Here is a 17,779-nt window from a genome sequence, read left to right on the forward strand (position 1 = left end):
GTGAGTTGTATTTCTACTCTGAATTTTCCATTTGTCTGTTTTTGTACCATTTCTACTGGAGATTACTTTATTTCCATGTTACTGAATACATGGATTTATAACTGAAGTTAGATATAGATCTCTCATTAACCGTTCACCAAGGCTGAATTAATTTTCATTAGGGGTAATGGCCTAGGTTCTGGTTGGAGCTCCATCCTTTTATCTGAACATTCTTCTGTCTAGATTTAATTAGAAAGTGTTTTCCTATAGAGATTTAGCTCAAAGTAGTAACAATGCAGCAGAAAGCTATATAAACCACCAGGATTAACAGAGGTAGTACCGGTTTCCTACTAGTTTAGGAAATGAATTTACCATTTACAGAACTGGAATAAAGCAAATAATCTTCCAAAAAAAGCATTTGGGGCTGGCCTGGTGGTGTAGTGGCTAAGTGTGCGCGCTCTGCTTCAGTAGCCTGGGGTTTGCAGGTCTGGATCCTGGGCATGGACCTGTATGCCACTTACGAAGTCATGCTGTGGCAGTGTCCCAAGTACAAAATAAAGGAAGACCGGCACAAATGTTAGCTCAGGGTCAATCTTCCTCACCAAAAAATAAATAAATATGTGGGTTAACCGAGGCTCAAAGATGTTCAGTGAATTACTTTGGGGTCAAATAATTAACTAAGAGGGAACAATAATGACTAGAGAAGTCAGTCTTCTCACCCATAGTTCCAGGCTGTTTTCATTATACAGAGCTTTCTTCCATTAATATCAATTGATGCTTCCTAGTGGTTTAAGAAAAATACTACTTTTAAATATCAAATGAAAGCCTCTTTCTGTAATAAATATGCCAGTTTTATACAATAATTTCCACGTTTAATCACTTTACTAATTTAAGACAGTCTTTTCAAAGTGTCTTTTCTAATCTAATTATACTATTATCCCCAAAGTCCTTGCGTTTGAATAATTGTATATAACGATGAATCCAGATCAATTTACATTTATTAAACCCAGAAAGGTAAGATGCTGTGGTCAAAACGTATCATTTTAAGAAAAATAGAAAAAAAAATAGATATAGGTGTACTTTAAAAAGCAGAATACATTAACCTTTCAGTTAACCGCAGATTATCTGTAAATGAAATATTTATTACTTCCATAAGATGAAATGGGAAATAGCCTCATCCAACCACAGATGAATAACAATCCCTATGCCATACAAACACTAATATCTCCAAGTATAAAAAACTTAATAGAATTAGTTTAAACATTTTATCATCTTTCCTTGGTATCCACTAACCAGTAAAATTGTCATAAGAAGGGGAAGAAGAAGTAGGCTAGAAAGAAAAACAGTATTTAATTAATGCCCACCTTATGTCAAATATAGATACGTTAATTTAGTTTCTTCACATATTATTATGAAAATGGAAAGTTTTGCTGTTGCAACATATACATCAATTTTCATATTAAGTTATAGAAAAATAAATTCATTTTTTAAACACTAACCTGTCTACTTCATCTCGAGCTACAATGTCTCCTTTCTTTAAGGCTTTTATGGCAAACATCTCGTTTGTGTGTTTATATTCAGCCAAAAGCACCTGAAATAGGATTAAAATAATTATTTTCCATTTCAGATATTACTTTTGTAGGTACTCCAAGAATATTCAAAAGATTACCTTTCCAAAATGTCCTCTACCCAAGACAGCACAACATCTGAAGTCTTGTAGATTAAACTGAAACATTTGTTGAGATCTGAAAACAGTAATTTCAATTAAAAATAAGGCATAAGTATGGGACCAAACATGTAGTAGCAAGTTATGCACACATTCTTTACCTTCTATCCTCAAGTTCTCGAATACCACTATATTCTAGGCCTGACTGAGGAATATCAGGTTCATATTCAGATTGAGATTTTGGTAGTATACTATTTCTGTCATTCTCAATATCAAAAACAGTTTCTGAATCCTGTAAAATATTAAATAATTGTTAAATCATAGAAACATTCACAATACAACTTATTTGGTAAGGATAAAGGCAAAGAAAAAAAAGTAAAAATATAAATATTGGTGAGAAAAGTAAAATGCAGATGTTGGAGAACCATTCTTATAGTTATTAATTCTATATTACACATTTAAAAAAATAAGAAAACCTAACACATAATTGTCATCTTTAATGCATATTCAGAAATGATGTTAACCTCATTATAAGATGAAGACTGTTGGCAAAATGTGATCTAATATCAACTATTCTCTTATGCTCCTTCTAGTTTACGCAGCCTATTCCCTACCTACTGGCTCATGAGCATCCATATGCTAATGACAATGGCACGCAAACACTAAGTTGGTCATCTCCTGTCAACTTGGTCTAAGTTAGTTGAGAAAAGTTCATTCATAAGTAACATAAATACACAGTTCACATAGGTAAACTTTTTCTTTTTGAGGAAGATTAGCCCTAAGCTAACATGTGCTGCCAATTCTCCTCTTTTTGCTGAGGAAGACTGGCCCTGAGCTACCATCCGTGTGCATCTTCCTCTATTTTATATGTGGGACACCTGCCACAGCATGGCTTGACAAGTGATGCATAGGTCCGCATCCCGGATCTGAGCCAGCGAACCCCAGGCTGCCGAAGCAGAACGTGTGCACTTAACTGCTGTGCCACTGGGCTGGCCCCTCACACAGGTCATTTTTAATTGAGATGTACATCTCATTCACTAAGACGCTTTTACTGGTGATTCATTTGGTAAAAAGGAATTAAACAGATTTAAAATGCCTTGCCTGTCCTGGTGTATCCAAATCTCTTAATTCAGCAGATTCATTTATTTCTCCAAGGGAAGAATCTCGTGGTGGGGCCGGAGGAGGCTCAGGTTCAAGATCAAAGTCCAATTTGGTTACTGTAGAATCACTTATAGAAGATAAAGTAATTCACCAAAAGCAGTAATCGAAAGTATATATTTTAAATAGCTTTAAAATTAAAGCAAGCAATTTTAGTTTTTAAAAGTAGGCAGAGCACTGATTTCAAAATACTATTTGAAAAAAATGAGACTTTTAATAGACTCACTGTAACCAATATGTACGAATGTCACCATAACTATTTTATAAAAGTGATGCTTAAAAATCTCAGACACATACCTAGCTGGAGGCACTAGTTCAGGGATGCGTACATCAACCACTGGCACTGTAGCAGGCACAGGAGCTTGAGGGCTGAAGGTGCCAGAATGATTTACTGTAGGAATAGCTCTTCTCACTAGCCTTCCCCAAGTGGCAATATTAATATTCATTTGAGGAGCTCTGAGAAATGTTTTGCCTGTGGATATTGTGAATAAAGAAAATAGAACAAGTAATTTTTTAATGTATTACCAAAAGCTGTAATTTAAAAATTCATATTCATTGGTTTATAATTTATGAAGAACAAACAAAATTTGTCACTTAAAAAAACAGTTCTTAACGCTTTGTTATTAAAGGTTAGTGCAAAATAGCAAAAAGTTTTAAATATAAATAGGTGGAAATTTTTTTTTGTCTAGTAATGATATGTAGTTAAGGTTTAAGAAAGAATTCTTATTTTTTAGAGATACTAACTGTAATATTTATGGGTGAATCAATATGATATCCATGTTTGCTTCAAGTAATCTGAAGAAGTAGTGAGTGGACGGGATACAAATGAAACAAAATTGACCACGAGAGGACTACTGTTGAAACTGAGTGCTGGGACATTACACTAGTCTCTCTATTTATGGATATGTTTGAAATGTTCCTTAACAGAATGTTAGAAATAAATGAATGAAAAAAAAGAAAACAAAAAGCAAGAATGGACATCATTTCTTAAATAGTATGTAGATTTTCTATATTTAAGAAAACACCCAAACAGTCTATATTTGATTTCTTAGTAATTACCTTGTTGTTTTGAAAAAATTTTCTTTTGTCTTTGGAGTTTTGGTCTTCTTTCAATAACTGGATTAAAAAAGGTAACCTGCAGTGAAGAAAATTCAAGTTGACATGAATACTGCATTGGATTTATGGTTCATGAAATTCACTAAACTTAGTGAGTTCACTAAATTCACTAAAATTAAGTTTTGAAAACTTAAGAGAATCTTAGATATAATTTAGTCCAATCCTCTCATTTTCTAGATGGGAAAACAGACCTAGAGAGGATAAATGATTTGTCTCAAGGTAATATACCTATTCAGTGGCAGAGTTGAGCCAAGATTCCAAGTTGTCATTCAGCCTAATACTCTTTCCACTTCTACGTAATGCTGCCTACATTATCAATTGTAATAATATCAATTGTAGTAATGCACATTCAATAAAATACATTTATTACCTCTGCAAATAAAGTACCCTGTGGTTCCAAATAGAGACACATGCCATGCCGTTGGTTGTCTAAAAAATCTTCTAACCTCAGAAATTTTACAGCACACAGAGATCGCCAATCACGCCAATAAACTGAAATTTCCAGTTCACGTGACTAGGATAATTAAAAAAACAAAACAAAACAGAAGACATCATTGGACACACACTTGAATAAAATATCACAAAAAATATAAAATACAAATACAATAAACAAAGATAACAGACACAATGGTCGCACTGTTTTAAAGTGTTTTGTAATGTTTCTCTGTTACATATTACTTAACAAATTTACACATTTTAACTCAAAGGAAGAAATTTATATTCCAACAGTATCCAGTTAAGGTATTCCTTTTATCTAAAGAATACACAGCTGGGAACAACCAATACACATGAATGACCACAGAAACTCTTTCCCATCTAATAGCTTCGGTCTTTTGGATTTTCCTCCTCCACTGGGAATCACTTGCTGTGCTACTGCTAAAAGACCTCAGTGCTCACCTTAAAGAACCCATTTCAAACCTTCTTATTTCCTTGTCTCAATGTAGAGTCAGGGAAAGGTCTGCAAATAGCTTTTATTCTGCACTTACAGTATGCCACACGCTACACTAAGCACTTTAAGAATATTAGGTCATCTAATCTTCAAAAGAATACCACCAGGCAATAGGACCAGTGGTAGCAGGGACCTGCATAGGCTGGGTGGAAAAGGGAAATTCAGACTAAGTATTATAGAGAAAGATGCTCATAATAAATCAACATCAAAAAAAAAAAAAAAGAAAATAGCAAATTAGCAAGAATTTAAATGCCCCAAAACCAGGGAAAGGTTTGGTAAATTATACCTTATCCATGAAGGAATATTCTGTAGTCATTAAAAATAACACTTATGTGAAAAAAACATATTTAGGGTTTTAAAAATAAACTACTAAATGTACTTGTAGAACACCGTTTATAAGTTGGGGTCTAGCTATAAACTGACTTCTACACATATGTTATAATCTACATACATTTTAATTATAAAGCACCAGACTTCCCCATTATTTTGTTTTTCAGGGTTTCGCAGACCATCCATAAAATGAGATAACTGTTTTTCCCTTTAGGCTCAAGAAAATAATAAACTACTTCTTTCATATAACAACTTTGAATTTATGAATTTATGCATCTTACTATGTAAGCCCCTAGTATAAATAAAAAAGGCTTTTGACTTTAAATAATAAAATTAGTTAACACAAATGAACACAGAAAACAGTTATAAAAAACAGAACATGAAAAAAATGAGTTAAGACAATGTGCCAGAAGGTCTCATAGCCAATCAGGAAAAGGACTAGAAAAAGATATCTATGACAGTGAAGATGTGAGCTCAGGGCCTCCTACCTCATTTCTTCTCTCTGCTACATAGTTACTATGGGAGAGAATACTTGTCATGAAAGGGGAAGTAGGAGTAAAGTATAATTATTTTAACATCAGCAAATGGCACATAGAAAGAGTGGATATTAATCCTGTAATATTCTATTCCAGTTAAGTTTAAGTATTTTGGAAACACCTATTTGGGGAAATAAATTTAATGAATAATTGAACCAGGTATTAATAATTTAGACTACACTGTTTTAGACTAGTGGAAAAAAGGTTTACTCTCTCCTATCTTTTTCTACTGTCTCAGGAATGAAGACATGTTATGGATCAGGCAGATGCCAGGGGTACAGATGCTGAGGATGGAATCAGTACTTGTTCAAAGTTCTCACACTTTCACACTGCTAAAATGCTAACAGTATATCGTTTTCTGGATGAGAAGAGGTCCAATCACCTTATTTGTATTTATTCTAGCCACTCTAGTAAAACTCACATATTGACTCATTTCTCTTTCCTCTATTTCTTTATTCCATGCTTCAAACAAACTGAAGAAAGAAAGATCTGAGATTTGGGATGGAAGGTCATCTCAAAGCCTTAGGCTAGCTTTCCTGGAGTCCTATACTGAGGTTTTAAGTATAAAGCTCTTCACTTTTTGTTACTTGGCACTGTGTCTGTGATCTAGAGAAGATTAAGATATTTTACCTCAGTACTCATAACACTGTTTCATGGAACCCCAAGTTTTCTTTAATCTCTAACACGCAGTGTGATTTGGATAGGTAAAGCAAGGATACAGCATCTAAAAAGCAAAGGACCTCCTGTATAAGGAGATGCCACTAATGTTTACAGAATTTAAACTGCAAGTGACTGCTTGTTTGCAGGCGATTTTCCAGACAAAGCAGGTGAGTTGTATAAAGGAAGGCCATGCTTGTAGGCAACATCAAACTCTATGAGCAATAAAGCTCTAGATGGAGTAAAATCACCACCAAAATAGCTGAGCAGTATAATCCGAGCTAGGAAGTGATTGGCAGTACTGGTAAACTGTCCCAACTTGTGTTTCATTTTGTCTTATTATAAACTTGAACCTAGGATCAAAGAGAAAACTCTGTGGTAGGAATCTGTATGGTTTGTCTCAAGTCTCTCTAAGGACTGAAAGTAAACAGAAAAAGGTAAGAGACATTGAGTCAGCCTGACACGTGACAGGAATGAGAGCAACAAATTAAAAAATGTGCTGCAATTTTAAAAACCCAGTACACATCTAGCATAAAAAGAACCGAAACACCAAGAAGGCTGAGGTTCCCAAAGTGTTCATGAGGAACTCTGGAATAATAGACGATATTTTAACTTTTCAAAGGAAACACAGTGAAATCTGTGCGACATCCTAATAAATACTAGTTCATGATAACTTCATAGTTTCAACATTAGAACGCACCATATTCTGTTTGATGACATCATGTCTTTGCTAAACTGGGTTTTCAACAACTGATTTTTCCACAAAAATTACTGTGGAAGAGCAGATTAAGGGTGATGTGTTCAGTCTGATTCCAAGTTTTGAGAAATTACACAATATACAACAGGCAGACATATCCCATTAGTAACCAGTTACATAAAAATGAAATAAAAATATTATCTTTTCTCTCAGATGTTTTTTCCCCTCAAAAAGTACTGATTTGTTAGGTCATAAGTACTAAATTAGTAACTACCACTTTTTCTTCCTGAGGAAGATTCGCCCTGAGCTAACATTTGCTGCCAAACTTCCTCTTTTTTTTGCTAGAAGAAGATTGTCCCTGAGCTAACATCTATGCCAATCTTCCTCTATTTTGCATGTGGGTTGCTGCCACAACACAGCTGATTAGTATAGGTCCGCACCCAGGATCCACACCTGCAAACCGGGGCCAAACTTAACCACTACCTCACAGGGCCAGCACCAATAACTACTATTTTTGTATTGAGATACAATAGAATAAAATTGTAAGATATTTAAAGTGTACCTCATGATAATCTGATATACGTATATTTTGTGAAAGGATTCCTCCCATCTTGTTAATTAACACATCCATCACCTCACAAAATTTGGTGAGAATGTTTAAGTTCTATTCTTGAAGCAAATTTCATTTATACAAAACAGTGTCATCAACTATAGTCATCATGTTATACATTAGATGCTCAGACCTTATTCATCTTATAGCTGAAAGTTTGTACCTTTTTAACAGCTTCTCACTATCTCCTCCACACAGTGGCAACCAATTTTCTACTCTCTGTTTCTATGAGTTTGACTCTTTAAAAATAAGATTCCACATGTAAGGGATACCATGCAGTATTTGTCTTTCTCTGTCAGGCTTATTTCACTTCGCGTAATGTCTTCAAGGTCCATCCAGGTTGTTGCAAAAAACAGGATTTCCTTCTTTCTCAGGACTGAATAATATTCTATTATACATATATACCACATCTTCTTTACCCACTCATCCACTGACAGACACGTTGTTTCTGTACCTTGGCCACTATGAATAGTGCTGTAGTGAACATGGGATGCATATATCTTTTTGAATTAATATTTTTGTTTTCTTCAGATAAATACTCAGAAGTGGAATTGCTGGACCATATGTTAGTTTTATTTTTAATTTTTTGAGGAACCTCCATACTGTTTTCCATAGTGGCTGCACCAATTTACAATCCTACCAACAGTCCACAAGAGTTCCTTTTTCTCCACATCCTCATCAACACTATCTCTTGTCTCCTTGATAATAGCCATTCTAACAAATGTGAATATCTCATTGTGGGTTTGACTTGCATTTCCCTGATGATTAGTGATGTTGAGCTTGTTTATCCGTACCTGTTGGACATTTGGATATCTCCTTTAGAAAAATGTCTATTCAGTTCCTCTGTCCATTTTTTAATTGGATTGTTTGTTTTTTTGCTATTGAGTTATGTGAGTTCTTCATGTATTTTGGATGTTAATCCCTTATCAGACAGATGATTTGTAAATATTTTCTCCCATTCTGTAGGCTGCCTTTCCATTTTGTTGATGGTTTCCTTTGCTGTGCAGAAGCTTTTCAGTTAATAACTACTTCTTAAAAAATGGAACTGTTGGGTATTTCTTTTGGCCTAGAGACACACTGTTAAAAAAAATTACTGGGACACTGAAGATATTGTGAATGGAGAAAGTTTGGGAACCTCTTTTAGAAGAATGAAAGCTAGGCTCCACTGCTGAAAGAAAAGAAGGGGCAAAAACTTTTTGCAGCCACTAACAAAGAGAAAACTACTCAAAGCATGGAAAATTGAAGAGCCGAGGAAAGGCAAAATTTCATAAAGGTGAACATGGCAGATGTCACATTAATTGGTCTTCTATGAGCTTCTGAGGACAACACAGGCTTGGGAAACATATCAATCAGGGTCCCAGCAGCAAAGAGACTGCACACTCAAAGGGTTTGAGTTTTAAAAACTGGTTATTGGGGCCGGCCTGGTGGCGCAGCGGTTAAGTTCGCACGTTCCGCTTCTCGGCAGCCCGGGGTTCGCTGGTTCGGATCCCGGGTGCGGACATGGCACTGCTTGGCAGCCATGCTGTGGTAGGCGTCCCACGTATAAACTAGAGGAAGATGGGCACGGATGTTAGCTCAGAGCCAGGCTTCCTCAGCAAAAAGAGGAGGACTGGCAGTAGTTAGCTGAGGGCTAATCTTCCTCCAAAAACAAACAAACAAACAAACAAAAACTGGTTATTTATGAAGGTGTGATTAAGGTTAAGGTATCAACAAGGGATGGAAAGCATCTGAGGACTAGCAATAGTAGAAATCAATTACCACCCCTAAACTGCAGGGGCAAGAGTTACCAGAATCCAATGAGAACTGTATCTTGGTAAAGAGACTGTCAGACAGGAGGTGTAGCCATAGATGAACACTGTTGTGAAAACACGGAAGGAGAGAGAAAAGAAACACCCTGACTTCTCTCTCCTCCTGCCCTTAGATCTCCTAACAATGTGCCCCATCATAAGTCAGAGCCCAGTAATTCAAGCTTGCAGCTATCAGCCTGCAGGGGCAAAGAGTAAGACAGGGAAGGGAGGCCACTGGAATCCACTAAGGACAAACAGAAAACCACCACCTCAGGAAAGAGTACTATCAGTTCAGTTCAGGAGTCCAATGAGGGGATTCTCCACCTGGAACAGGTGTCCAATGAGGGGATTCTCCAGCTGGAACAGGTGACAAAAAGAGGGGAACCTTAGGATCTTTGGGGGGGGGTGAGAAAAACAGGAGAGTAAGAGACAGAGACAATGGAGAATATAAGGCTGTGATATTCGTTTGAAAAGTCTGCTTCGTATAGATATGGGTGACTGTGCTCCCTTTATAGAGAAAGAGAGAAGTAAACAACTATGATATAAACTATTTAGTGCCATAACAGTTATGTATAACTGCTTCCTATATCAATTCACATACTATGCAAAGTTCCAAAGCTTCTCTATTATTCCAAACCTATTATAAGCTTTTCTGTCTCTGTCTTTATATATAGTTCCTATTTCTAATCTTGTATTTTATTCTCCAACCACAACCCATATTGTCATATAAAATTTCATACTATTCTTTCCCTTGCACCAGTCTAAATTCTCTCTTTTCAAGGCCAGATTAAACATCTGTGTCCTCCACAAAGGCATTCTTAACTAAATCCAGCCCATACCTTTTCCCCTTGAGATTTGAGATATGCGTATCTATTTATTCATCCTTCGAGAGACTTGTGTCCTCAAATCTGAGGATTCAGGTTTGTCATCAATTCTGGAAAATTCTAGGCCATTATTGCTTTAGACATGGCCACTGCCCCATTCTCTCCATTCCCTCATTCTGCAACTCCACTTAGTGTGCTGGTCATCCTCATTCTACCCTTTATGTCTCTTTGCCTTTCTTTCATATTTTTCATCTCTTTGTTTCTGTATGTCATACTTGGGCAACTATTTTAGCTCTATCTTCCACGCCACTAACTTTCTTCAGTTACTTAACCCATCTACTTAGTTTCAATTTCAATTGCCGTATTTCCTATTTTTATAAGTTTTATGCGGTTCTCCTTCCCACCCAGCTTCAACAATTTATCACTAATGGTCAGTCATGTTTCATTACCACCTTTCCCCCAATTATTCCGAAGCAAATCCCAGATGTCTCTAATTTCATTTTATTTATTTATTTATTTTTTGAAACTCTGCCTAGTCTTTTTGGTTCATCACTCATTCTTTGCTCATGCTTTCAAATTCTTCTATTATTTATTTAAATATTGCAAACACTTATTTTATACTTTTTATACTTTAACTAATAATCTCATTATCTATTGCTGCTTACTCATGGTGGTTATATCCTTGTGTATTCATACATTTTTTGATGCAAGCTCATGTTGGGCAGAATTCTTCCCTAAGCTTCTGAAAGACAATTTAATGGTTTTTTATTTTGTCTCAAACTGTTTTTTTTTTCCAATCAATCAAACCATAGGGTCCTTTATGAGAAGACTATTTCTGGTTGTTAAAATGCCTATACTATGCTGTAGAGCAATGATATTCTAAAAAAGGTGAGGCATGGAGAATTAAATTAGATTCAGTTGTGTGAGGGAGGGTGGGAGTAGGTGAGAAAACAGACATTTTAAAATTGTGCATGTCCCCCCATCTTTAGATTCTGACGTGTGTCTATTTAGGAACTGTACCAACTGGAATGTGCCATTGTCCCTCAGGTATGTTGAAGTAGGGGAAAAAAATTGGGAATAATTGCTTTTTATTTTTAAAATTATTTTTCCAGAAGTTATTTTCATTCATTCTGTTAATACTTATACTAAGTACCGTGAAGGTCATACAAAGCGAAGCAATATATGGTCCTGTTTCAAACAGTTCACTTTTGTTGGGAAGATGGAAATGTAAATTAATACTGGCAATACAGAGGCATATACAACAGGAACAATGACACAAAAGGGAGAGTTGACCAATTTTTTCTAAGGGAAAGGTAGTAGGAAGATCAGAAAAGATCATAATTGCTCAAATTGGGTTTTGAGAGATGGATCACAAGATTAAAGGAGGAGAGAACACAGTAGTCAGAGGGAAAAGAATGTACAAAGTTAAGGAAGCATACAGTATATTGTAGGGATACGAAATAGTTTATTATAGTTAAAGCCTAGAATATAAGCATGAATGCTTTGGAAAACAAAGATGAGAAGATGAGCAGAAACAGGTAATGAGGGCTTTGACTTGCAAAGGAATTTGGTCTTCAACTTGCAAGTTATAAACTGTCACTAAAGGATTTAAAATGTAGCGGTCAGATCAGATCAGGCAGTATAGTAGCTAAAAACAAGGGCTCTAGAATCGAGATTGCCTGGTGCTGCACACTCAATAAATTTCTGTAGAACAAATAGGTTCAAATCTTAGCTCTACATCACTTACTAGTTTTGTGAACTCGGGCAAGTTACTTACCCTTTCTGGGCCTCAGTTTGATTATCTATAAAACATGTACAATAATGGTTTCAATCTCCTAGGGTTGTAATGAGAATTAAGAGTTAATACAAGCCCAGTACATAGTCAATGTTCAGTAAATGTCAGCTTTCATCATTGTTATATGTGATGAATAAAATCTACACAGACGGAAGTATGGACTGGAAACAGAGATAAGTTAGCCCACTAATATGAAGAACACAGGCTTTGGCTTCAGATAGTGTTGGTGCTGGTGTCAAATGCTTGGTTTGATTCCCAGAGCTACTGCTTTCTAGCTGTGTGGCCTGAGAAAAGTTACTAAACTTTTGGAACCTCGGTAATCACTAAAACAGTGATAATAATTGTACATATCTCATAAGAATATTTTGAGGATTAAATGAGATACTATATATAATGTGTCTTGCTCAGAATTCATTATAAGAGAGGTTTCAGTGTAATGTAAAATGGCAGGGTGAGGAAAACAGATTGTGAGCACAAATTAGTATTTCAAGAATCTCGATTATGAAAGAGAAGCCTATCAACAGAGCTAATGAGGAAGCAAAACAGAACATTTATAAATGGGAGGAATGTGAATATATGCAACAAGAATCAGAGATGAGAGGAAAAGAGGATGTTAAAAAATACAGGCGAGGGGCTGCCCTGGTGGCACAGTGGTTAAGTTCACACATTCTGCTTTGGTGGTCTGGGGTTCGCCAGTTTGGATCCCAGGTGCAGACATGGCACCGCTGGCAACCCATGCTGTGGTAGGTGTCCGACATATAAAGCAAAGGAAGATGGGCATGGATGTTAGCTCAGGGCTAACCTTCCTCAAAAAAAAAAAAAAAAAAATACAGGTGACAGTTGGGGTAACTGATGAAACAAAGTTTAGGAGATGAGAAAGAATAGAAACTGGAGGACAAATTAATGCTTATAGACTTACAGGAAAGAGAGAAACCTCATTCTCTAAAACCAATAAGGAAGATACATAAACATTTGCAGGTGATAAGAGGAATTTCAGGAAGCTGAGGTCTAATGGTCTTAATCTTATCTATAAAATAGAAGCAAAGGGGTCTGAGGTGGAGTAGGAGACTTGAAGAGACACATGAAACAAAAGTTGCTGGTAATGGGATAAAGATGTGAAATGTGGGATAACTTTTATGAGCCTAGCTGAGATCAGAAATTAAAATTTATAAGTAATAAGTGTGACTAATTTCAGCAGCATTCAGCAGATTATAGAAGAAAATGAAATGTGGAAGAGGCTGATGGCATGAAAAATACCTGAAGAATCAAGGAAATGGAAATATCTGAACAAATATCTAGCTTTGTGGTAACAAAGAAGTAAAAGAGCCAGAGGAGTAACAATACATGAGCTATCATTAGGAAAATAAAAGATCTGGTGAAAGTTTGGCATATTGAATTTAAGATTTCAGAACAATGCACTGCTAAAATGAAAAGGAGTAAAGGTATACTGGGGTTGAGGTGTTCAAAGAAGTTTGAAATGATGGTATGTTAAATGGTCTGTTTAGATATATAGATTTTTAAAAAAATCCCTTATAATGATGGCAGATGTTGAAGTGAATACCAAAGTCCTTAAGGAATACTGGAGAGTGCCTGGTGGTCAAGAGATAATAGATGAGGACAAAAAAGCAGACAATAATATATATAGTTAATTCTCTCAAAGGACTCATATAGCCTCAGAGGAGGATATGATGTGTCATTTGATAGTAGAATTTGGAAGCAGCAAAAGGGGGTTAAAAAGGGTAAGAATTATAACTCCATTATAAATTAAAAAATAGCATCTCAGATTAAACACTATGCTCAATGTCAGACAGCTTAAACACAGAAAGAAATTAAAATGCCTTTGTATTCCTATTTTATGGCTTATTCCATATTAAGATGCCTTACTCTCCATTAAAAAGACGTTGCAGGGAGTGACATCAGCATCATGGCGGAGGGAGCTTGCCTGGGACTCTCTCCCATCCAACATACAACAAAAAGGAGCAACAATATTCCAACAAAAAATATCCTAATAGCACAGGAATCCTCAGAGACCCATAGCAGCCAAATGATGGAGGGCGGAGAGTCTGGAGCCTCCCTCGGAGGAGTGGGAATGGGGTAAGAGAGAACTTCGCTCCCTCCCCTAGAGACTGGGATTGCTGCCGCTGGAGGCTCCATGAGGGAAGGAGTGGGGGAGGGGTTGCACATCAGCAGTATCACCCAGGACTCTCTAGTGCCCTTGCACCATAGAGGGAAGCCCTATTACAGGGTGAAAGCTTTCGCGTGGGGTGACCTCATCAAGCCAAGACCCCAGGAGTCCAGATAGCGAGAGCTGATTGGGAAAGCCGGGTCTGCACACAAGAGGAAGTGCCCCCCCCCCCCAAACACACGCTGTGCTGCGCCATCTCGGCTGAAGGCAGAGGGCTCAGAATACTTGGCTCTCAGCCCCCATCTAGTGGCAACAGGCTGTTAACTGCAACCAACTAATATCACTATGCAGAAAAACCATCAAACAATTCATAAAAGCTTCAGACCAGAAGGGAAATAATAAAAACACAGAATTATGTACTGAAGACTTGGAAATAAGTAAACGAAATGACAATGAATTCAGAATAGCTATCGTCAAAAAACTCAATGAGGTAAAGGAAAACATAGAGAAACAAGTCAACGAGTTCTGGAGTTACTTCACAAAAGAGATTGAAATCAATCAGAAACACTAGAGATGAAAAATACAATAAATCAGATAAAACAAAACATGGATTCCCTGAATGCCCATGCGGACACCTTAAGGAGCAAATTAGCATAACTGAAGATAGACATGTTGAATGGCTCCAGACAGAGGAACAGAGAGAACTAAGACTAAAAATAAATGAAGAAAATCTCCGAGAAATAGCTGACTCAATGAGGAAATGCAACATAAGAATTAAGGTATCCCCAAAGGTGAAGAAAAGGAGAATGGAGCAGAAAGTGTGCTCAAAGAAATAATAGCAGAGAACTTCCCAAATCTAGGGAATGAGAGAGAAATGTGTGTGGAGGAAGATTTCAGATCTCCTAGATATGTCAATGTAAAAAGACCTATTGCAAGGCATATAGTAGTAAAACTGGCAAAAATGAATGACAAAGAAAGAATACTCAGGGCAGCAAGGCAGAAGAAAATAACCAACAAAGGAACCCCTATCAGACTTTCAGCGGATTTCTCTGCAGAAACCTTACAAGCTAGGAGAGATTGGAATGACATATTCAAAACTTTAAAAGATAAAGTCTTCAGACAAGAACACTCTATCCAGCAAAAATATCTTTCAGATATGAGGGAGAAATTAAATCTTTCCCACACAAACAAAAGCTATGGGACTTTGTAGCCATGAGATACCCCACCCCCACAAGAAATCCTCAAGAAGGGCATCATACCTGAAAAAAGTAAAAAAGGGAGAAAGGGGTCACCAAACACAGAGTAAGGAGACAAACAGAATCAGAATAGGATAGCAAATATTCAACTATAGCATTAGGATAAAGGGAAGGAAAACACCAAAAACAAAGACAATCTTGTCACTTTAACCACAAACTCACAACACAAGTTGGAATAAGAGATGAAAATAATAACTTAGGAGGGGAAGAGGAAAGGGACTGAATCAGTTTAGGTTAAGGAAATAAGAGGCCACCAGAAAATGGAGTATGTTATGCATGAGATTCTGAATACAAACTTCAGGGTAGCCACTAAACTAAAAAACAGAACAGAGACACAAAAAATAAATAAGGAAAAAGCTAAAAAATCCAGCACAAGAAACTGCAGAAGTCAATAGGTAGGCCAAAACACATAGGACGAGAAACAAAGGAAATGCAGGAAAATGAGTGACAGAATGACAGCATCAAGCCCTCATGCATCAATATCACCCTCAATGTAAACGGACTGAACTCTCCAACAAAAAGACACAGAGTGGCAAAATGGATTACAGAACAAGATCCAACAATATGTGGCCTCCAGGAAACACACCTCAGCTCCAATGACAAATAGAGGCTCAGAGTGAAGGGGTGGAAGATGATACTCCAAGCTAATAGCAAACAAAAGAAAGCAGGTATCACAATACTTATATCAGACAAAGTAGATTTCAAGATAAGGCAGGTAAAGAGAGACATAGAGGGGCAGTATATAGTGATCAAAGGGACAGTGCATCAAGAAGAAATAATGCTTATAAATATCTATGCACCCAACACAGGAGCACCAAAGCTCATAAAGCAACTATTAACAAACCTAAAAGAAGATATCAAAAATAACACAATAATAGTAGGGGGCCTCAACACCCCACTCACATCATTGGACAGATCATCCAGACAGAAAAACAACAAGAAAACAGTGGAATTAAACGAAAAGCAAAAGAGGTGGACTTAATAGACATATATAGAACACTCCATCCAAAAACAGCAGAATACACATTCTTCTCAAGTGCATGTGAAACATTCTCAAGGATAGATCATACGTTGGGAAACAAGGCAAGCCTCTATAAATTTAAAAAAATTGAAATAATAACAAGCATCTTCTCCGATCATAATGCTATAAAGCTAGAAATTAATTACAAGAAAAAAGCTGAGAAAGGGACAAAGATTTGGAGACTAAACAACATGCTATTGAACAAGCAATGGATCATTGAAGAAATTAGAGAAGAAATAAAAAAATATCTGGAGACAAATGAAAATAACATGTCATACCAACCATATGGGATACAGCAAGAGCTGTATTAAGAGAGAAATTCATCACAATACAGGCACACCTTAACAAACAGGAAAAATCCCAAATAAGCAATCTCAAATTACACCTAACTGAATTAGACAAAGAAGAACAAACAAAGCCCAAAGTCAGCAGAAGGAGATAAATAATAAAAATCAGAGCAGAAATAAATGCTATTGAAACAAAAAAGGTAGTAAAAAGGATCAATGAAACAAAGAGCTGGTTTTTTGAGAAGATAGATAAAATTGACAAACCCCTAGCCAGACTTACAAAGAAAAAAAGAGAGAAAGCTCAAATAAATAAAATTAGAAAGGAAAGAGGAGAAATAACAACAGACTCCACAGAAATACAACGGATTATAAGAGAATATTATGAAAAACTATATGCCAAGAAAACAGACAACCTAGAGGAAATGGATAAATTCTTAGACTCTTACAATCTCCCAAAGCTAAGTGAAGAAGAAGCAGACAATCTGAACAGACCAATCACAAGGAAAGAGATTGAAACAGCAATCAAAAGCATCCCAAAGAATAAAACCCCAGGACCAGATGGCTTTCCTAGGGAATCCTACCAAATTTTTAATACCTATATTTTTCAAGTTATTCCAAAAAATTAGTGAGGATGGAACACTTCCTAACACATTCTACGAGGCCAACATCACGCTGATACCAAAGCCTGACAAGGAAAGCATGAAAAAGGAGAACTACAGGCGAATATCGCTGATGAACATAGATGTAAAAATTCTCAACAAAATTTTGGCAACCCGAATTCAGCAATTCATCAAAAGGATCATACACCATGATTAAGTGGGATTCATACCAGGGACACAGGGATGGTTCAACATCCGCAAATCAATCAATGTGATACACCACAGCAACAAATTGAGGAATAAAAACCTCATGATCATCTCAATAGATGCAGAGGAAGCATTTGACAAGATCCAATAGCCATTTATGATAAAAACTTTGAACAAAAG

General features: G+C 36.4%; 1 protein-coding gene across 2 annotated transcripts in view; it reads right to left on the reverse strand.

The window, feature by feature from the left end:
* PKN2 (protein kinase N2) overlaps nt 1-17,779 on the reverse strand; it is a 148,720-nt gene that overhangs the window by 30,141 nt on the left and 100,800 nt on the right. The window contains exons 9-15 of one of the 2 annotated variants that reach the window (XM_008529594.2): nt 4,290-4,433; nt 3,863-3,938; nt 3,101-3,275; nt 2,747-2,873; nt 1,807-1,937; nt 1,649-1,724; nt 1,479-1,570 (exon numbers count right to left, since the gene is read on the reverse strand). In XM_008529594.2, the coding sequence (XP_008527816.1) occupies nt 1,479-1,570; nt 1,649-1,724; nt 1,807-1,937; nt 2,747-2,873; nt 3,101-3,275; nt 3,863-3,938; nt 4,290-4,433 (821 nt within the window). The remainder of the gene's footprint in view (nt 1-1,478; nt 1,571-1,648; nt 1,725-1,806; nt 1,938-2,746; nt 2,874-3,100; nt 3,276-3,862; nt 3,939-4,289; nt 4,434-17,779) is intronic. The other variant, XM_070592381.1, reaches the window with a different exon arrangement.

The sequence above is a fragment of the Equus przewalskii genome, chromosome 24 (genome assembly GCF_037783145.1).
Source record: "Equus przewalskii isolate Varuska chromosome 24, EquPr2, whole genome shotgun sequence".
NCBI lineage: Eukaryota > Metazoa > Chordata > Mammalia > Perissodactyla > Equidae > Equus > Equus przewalskii.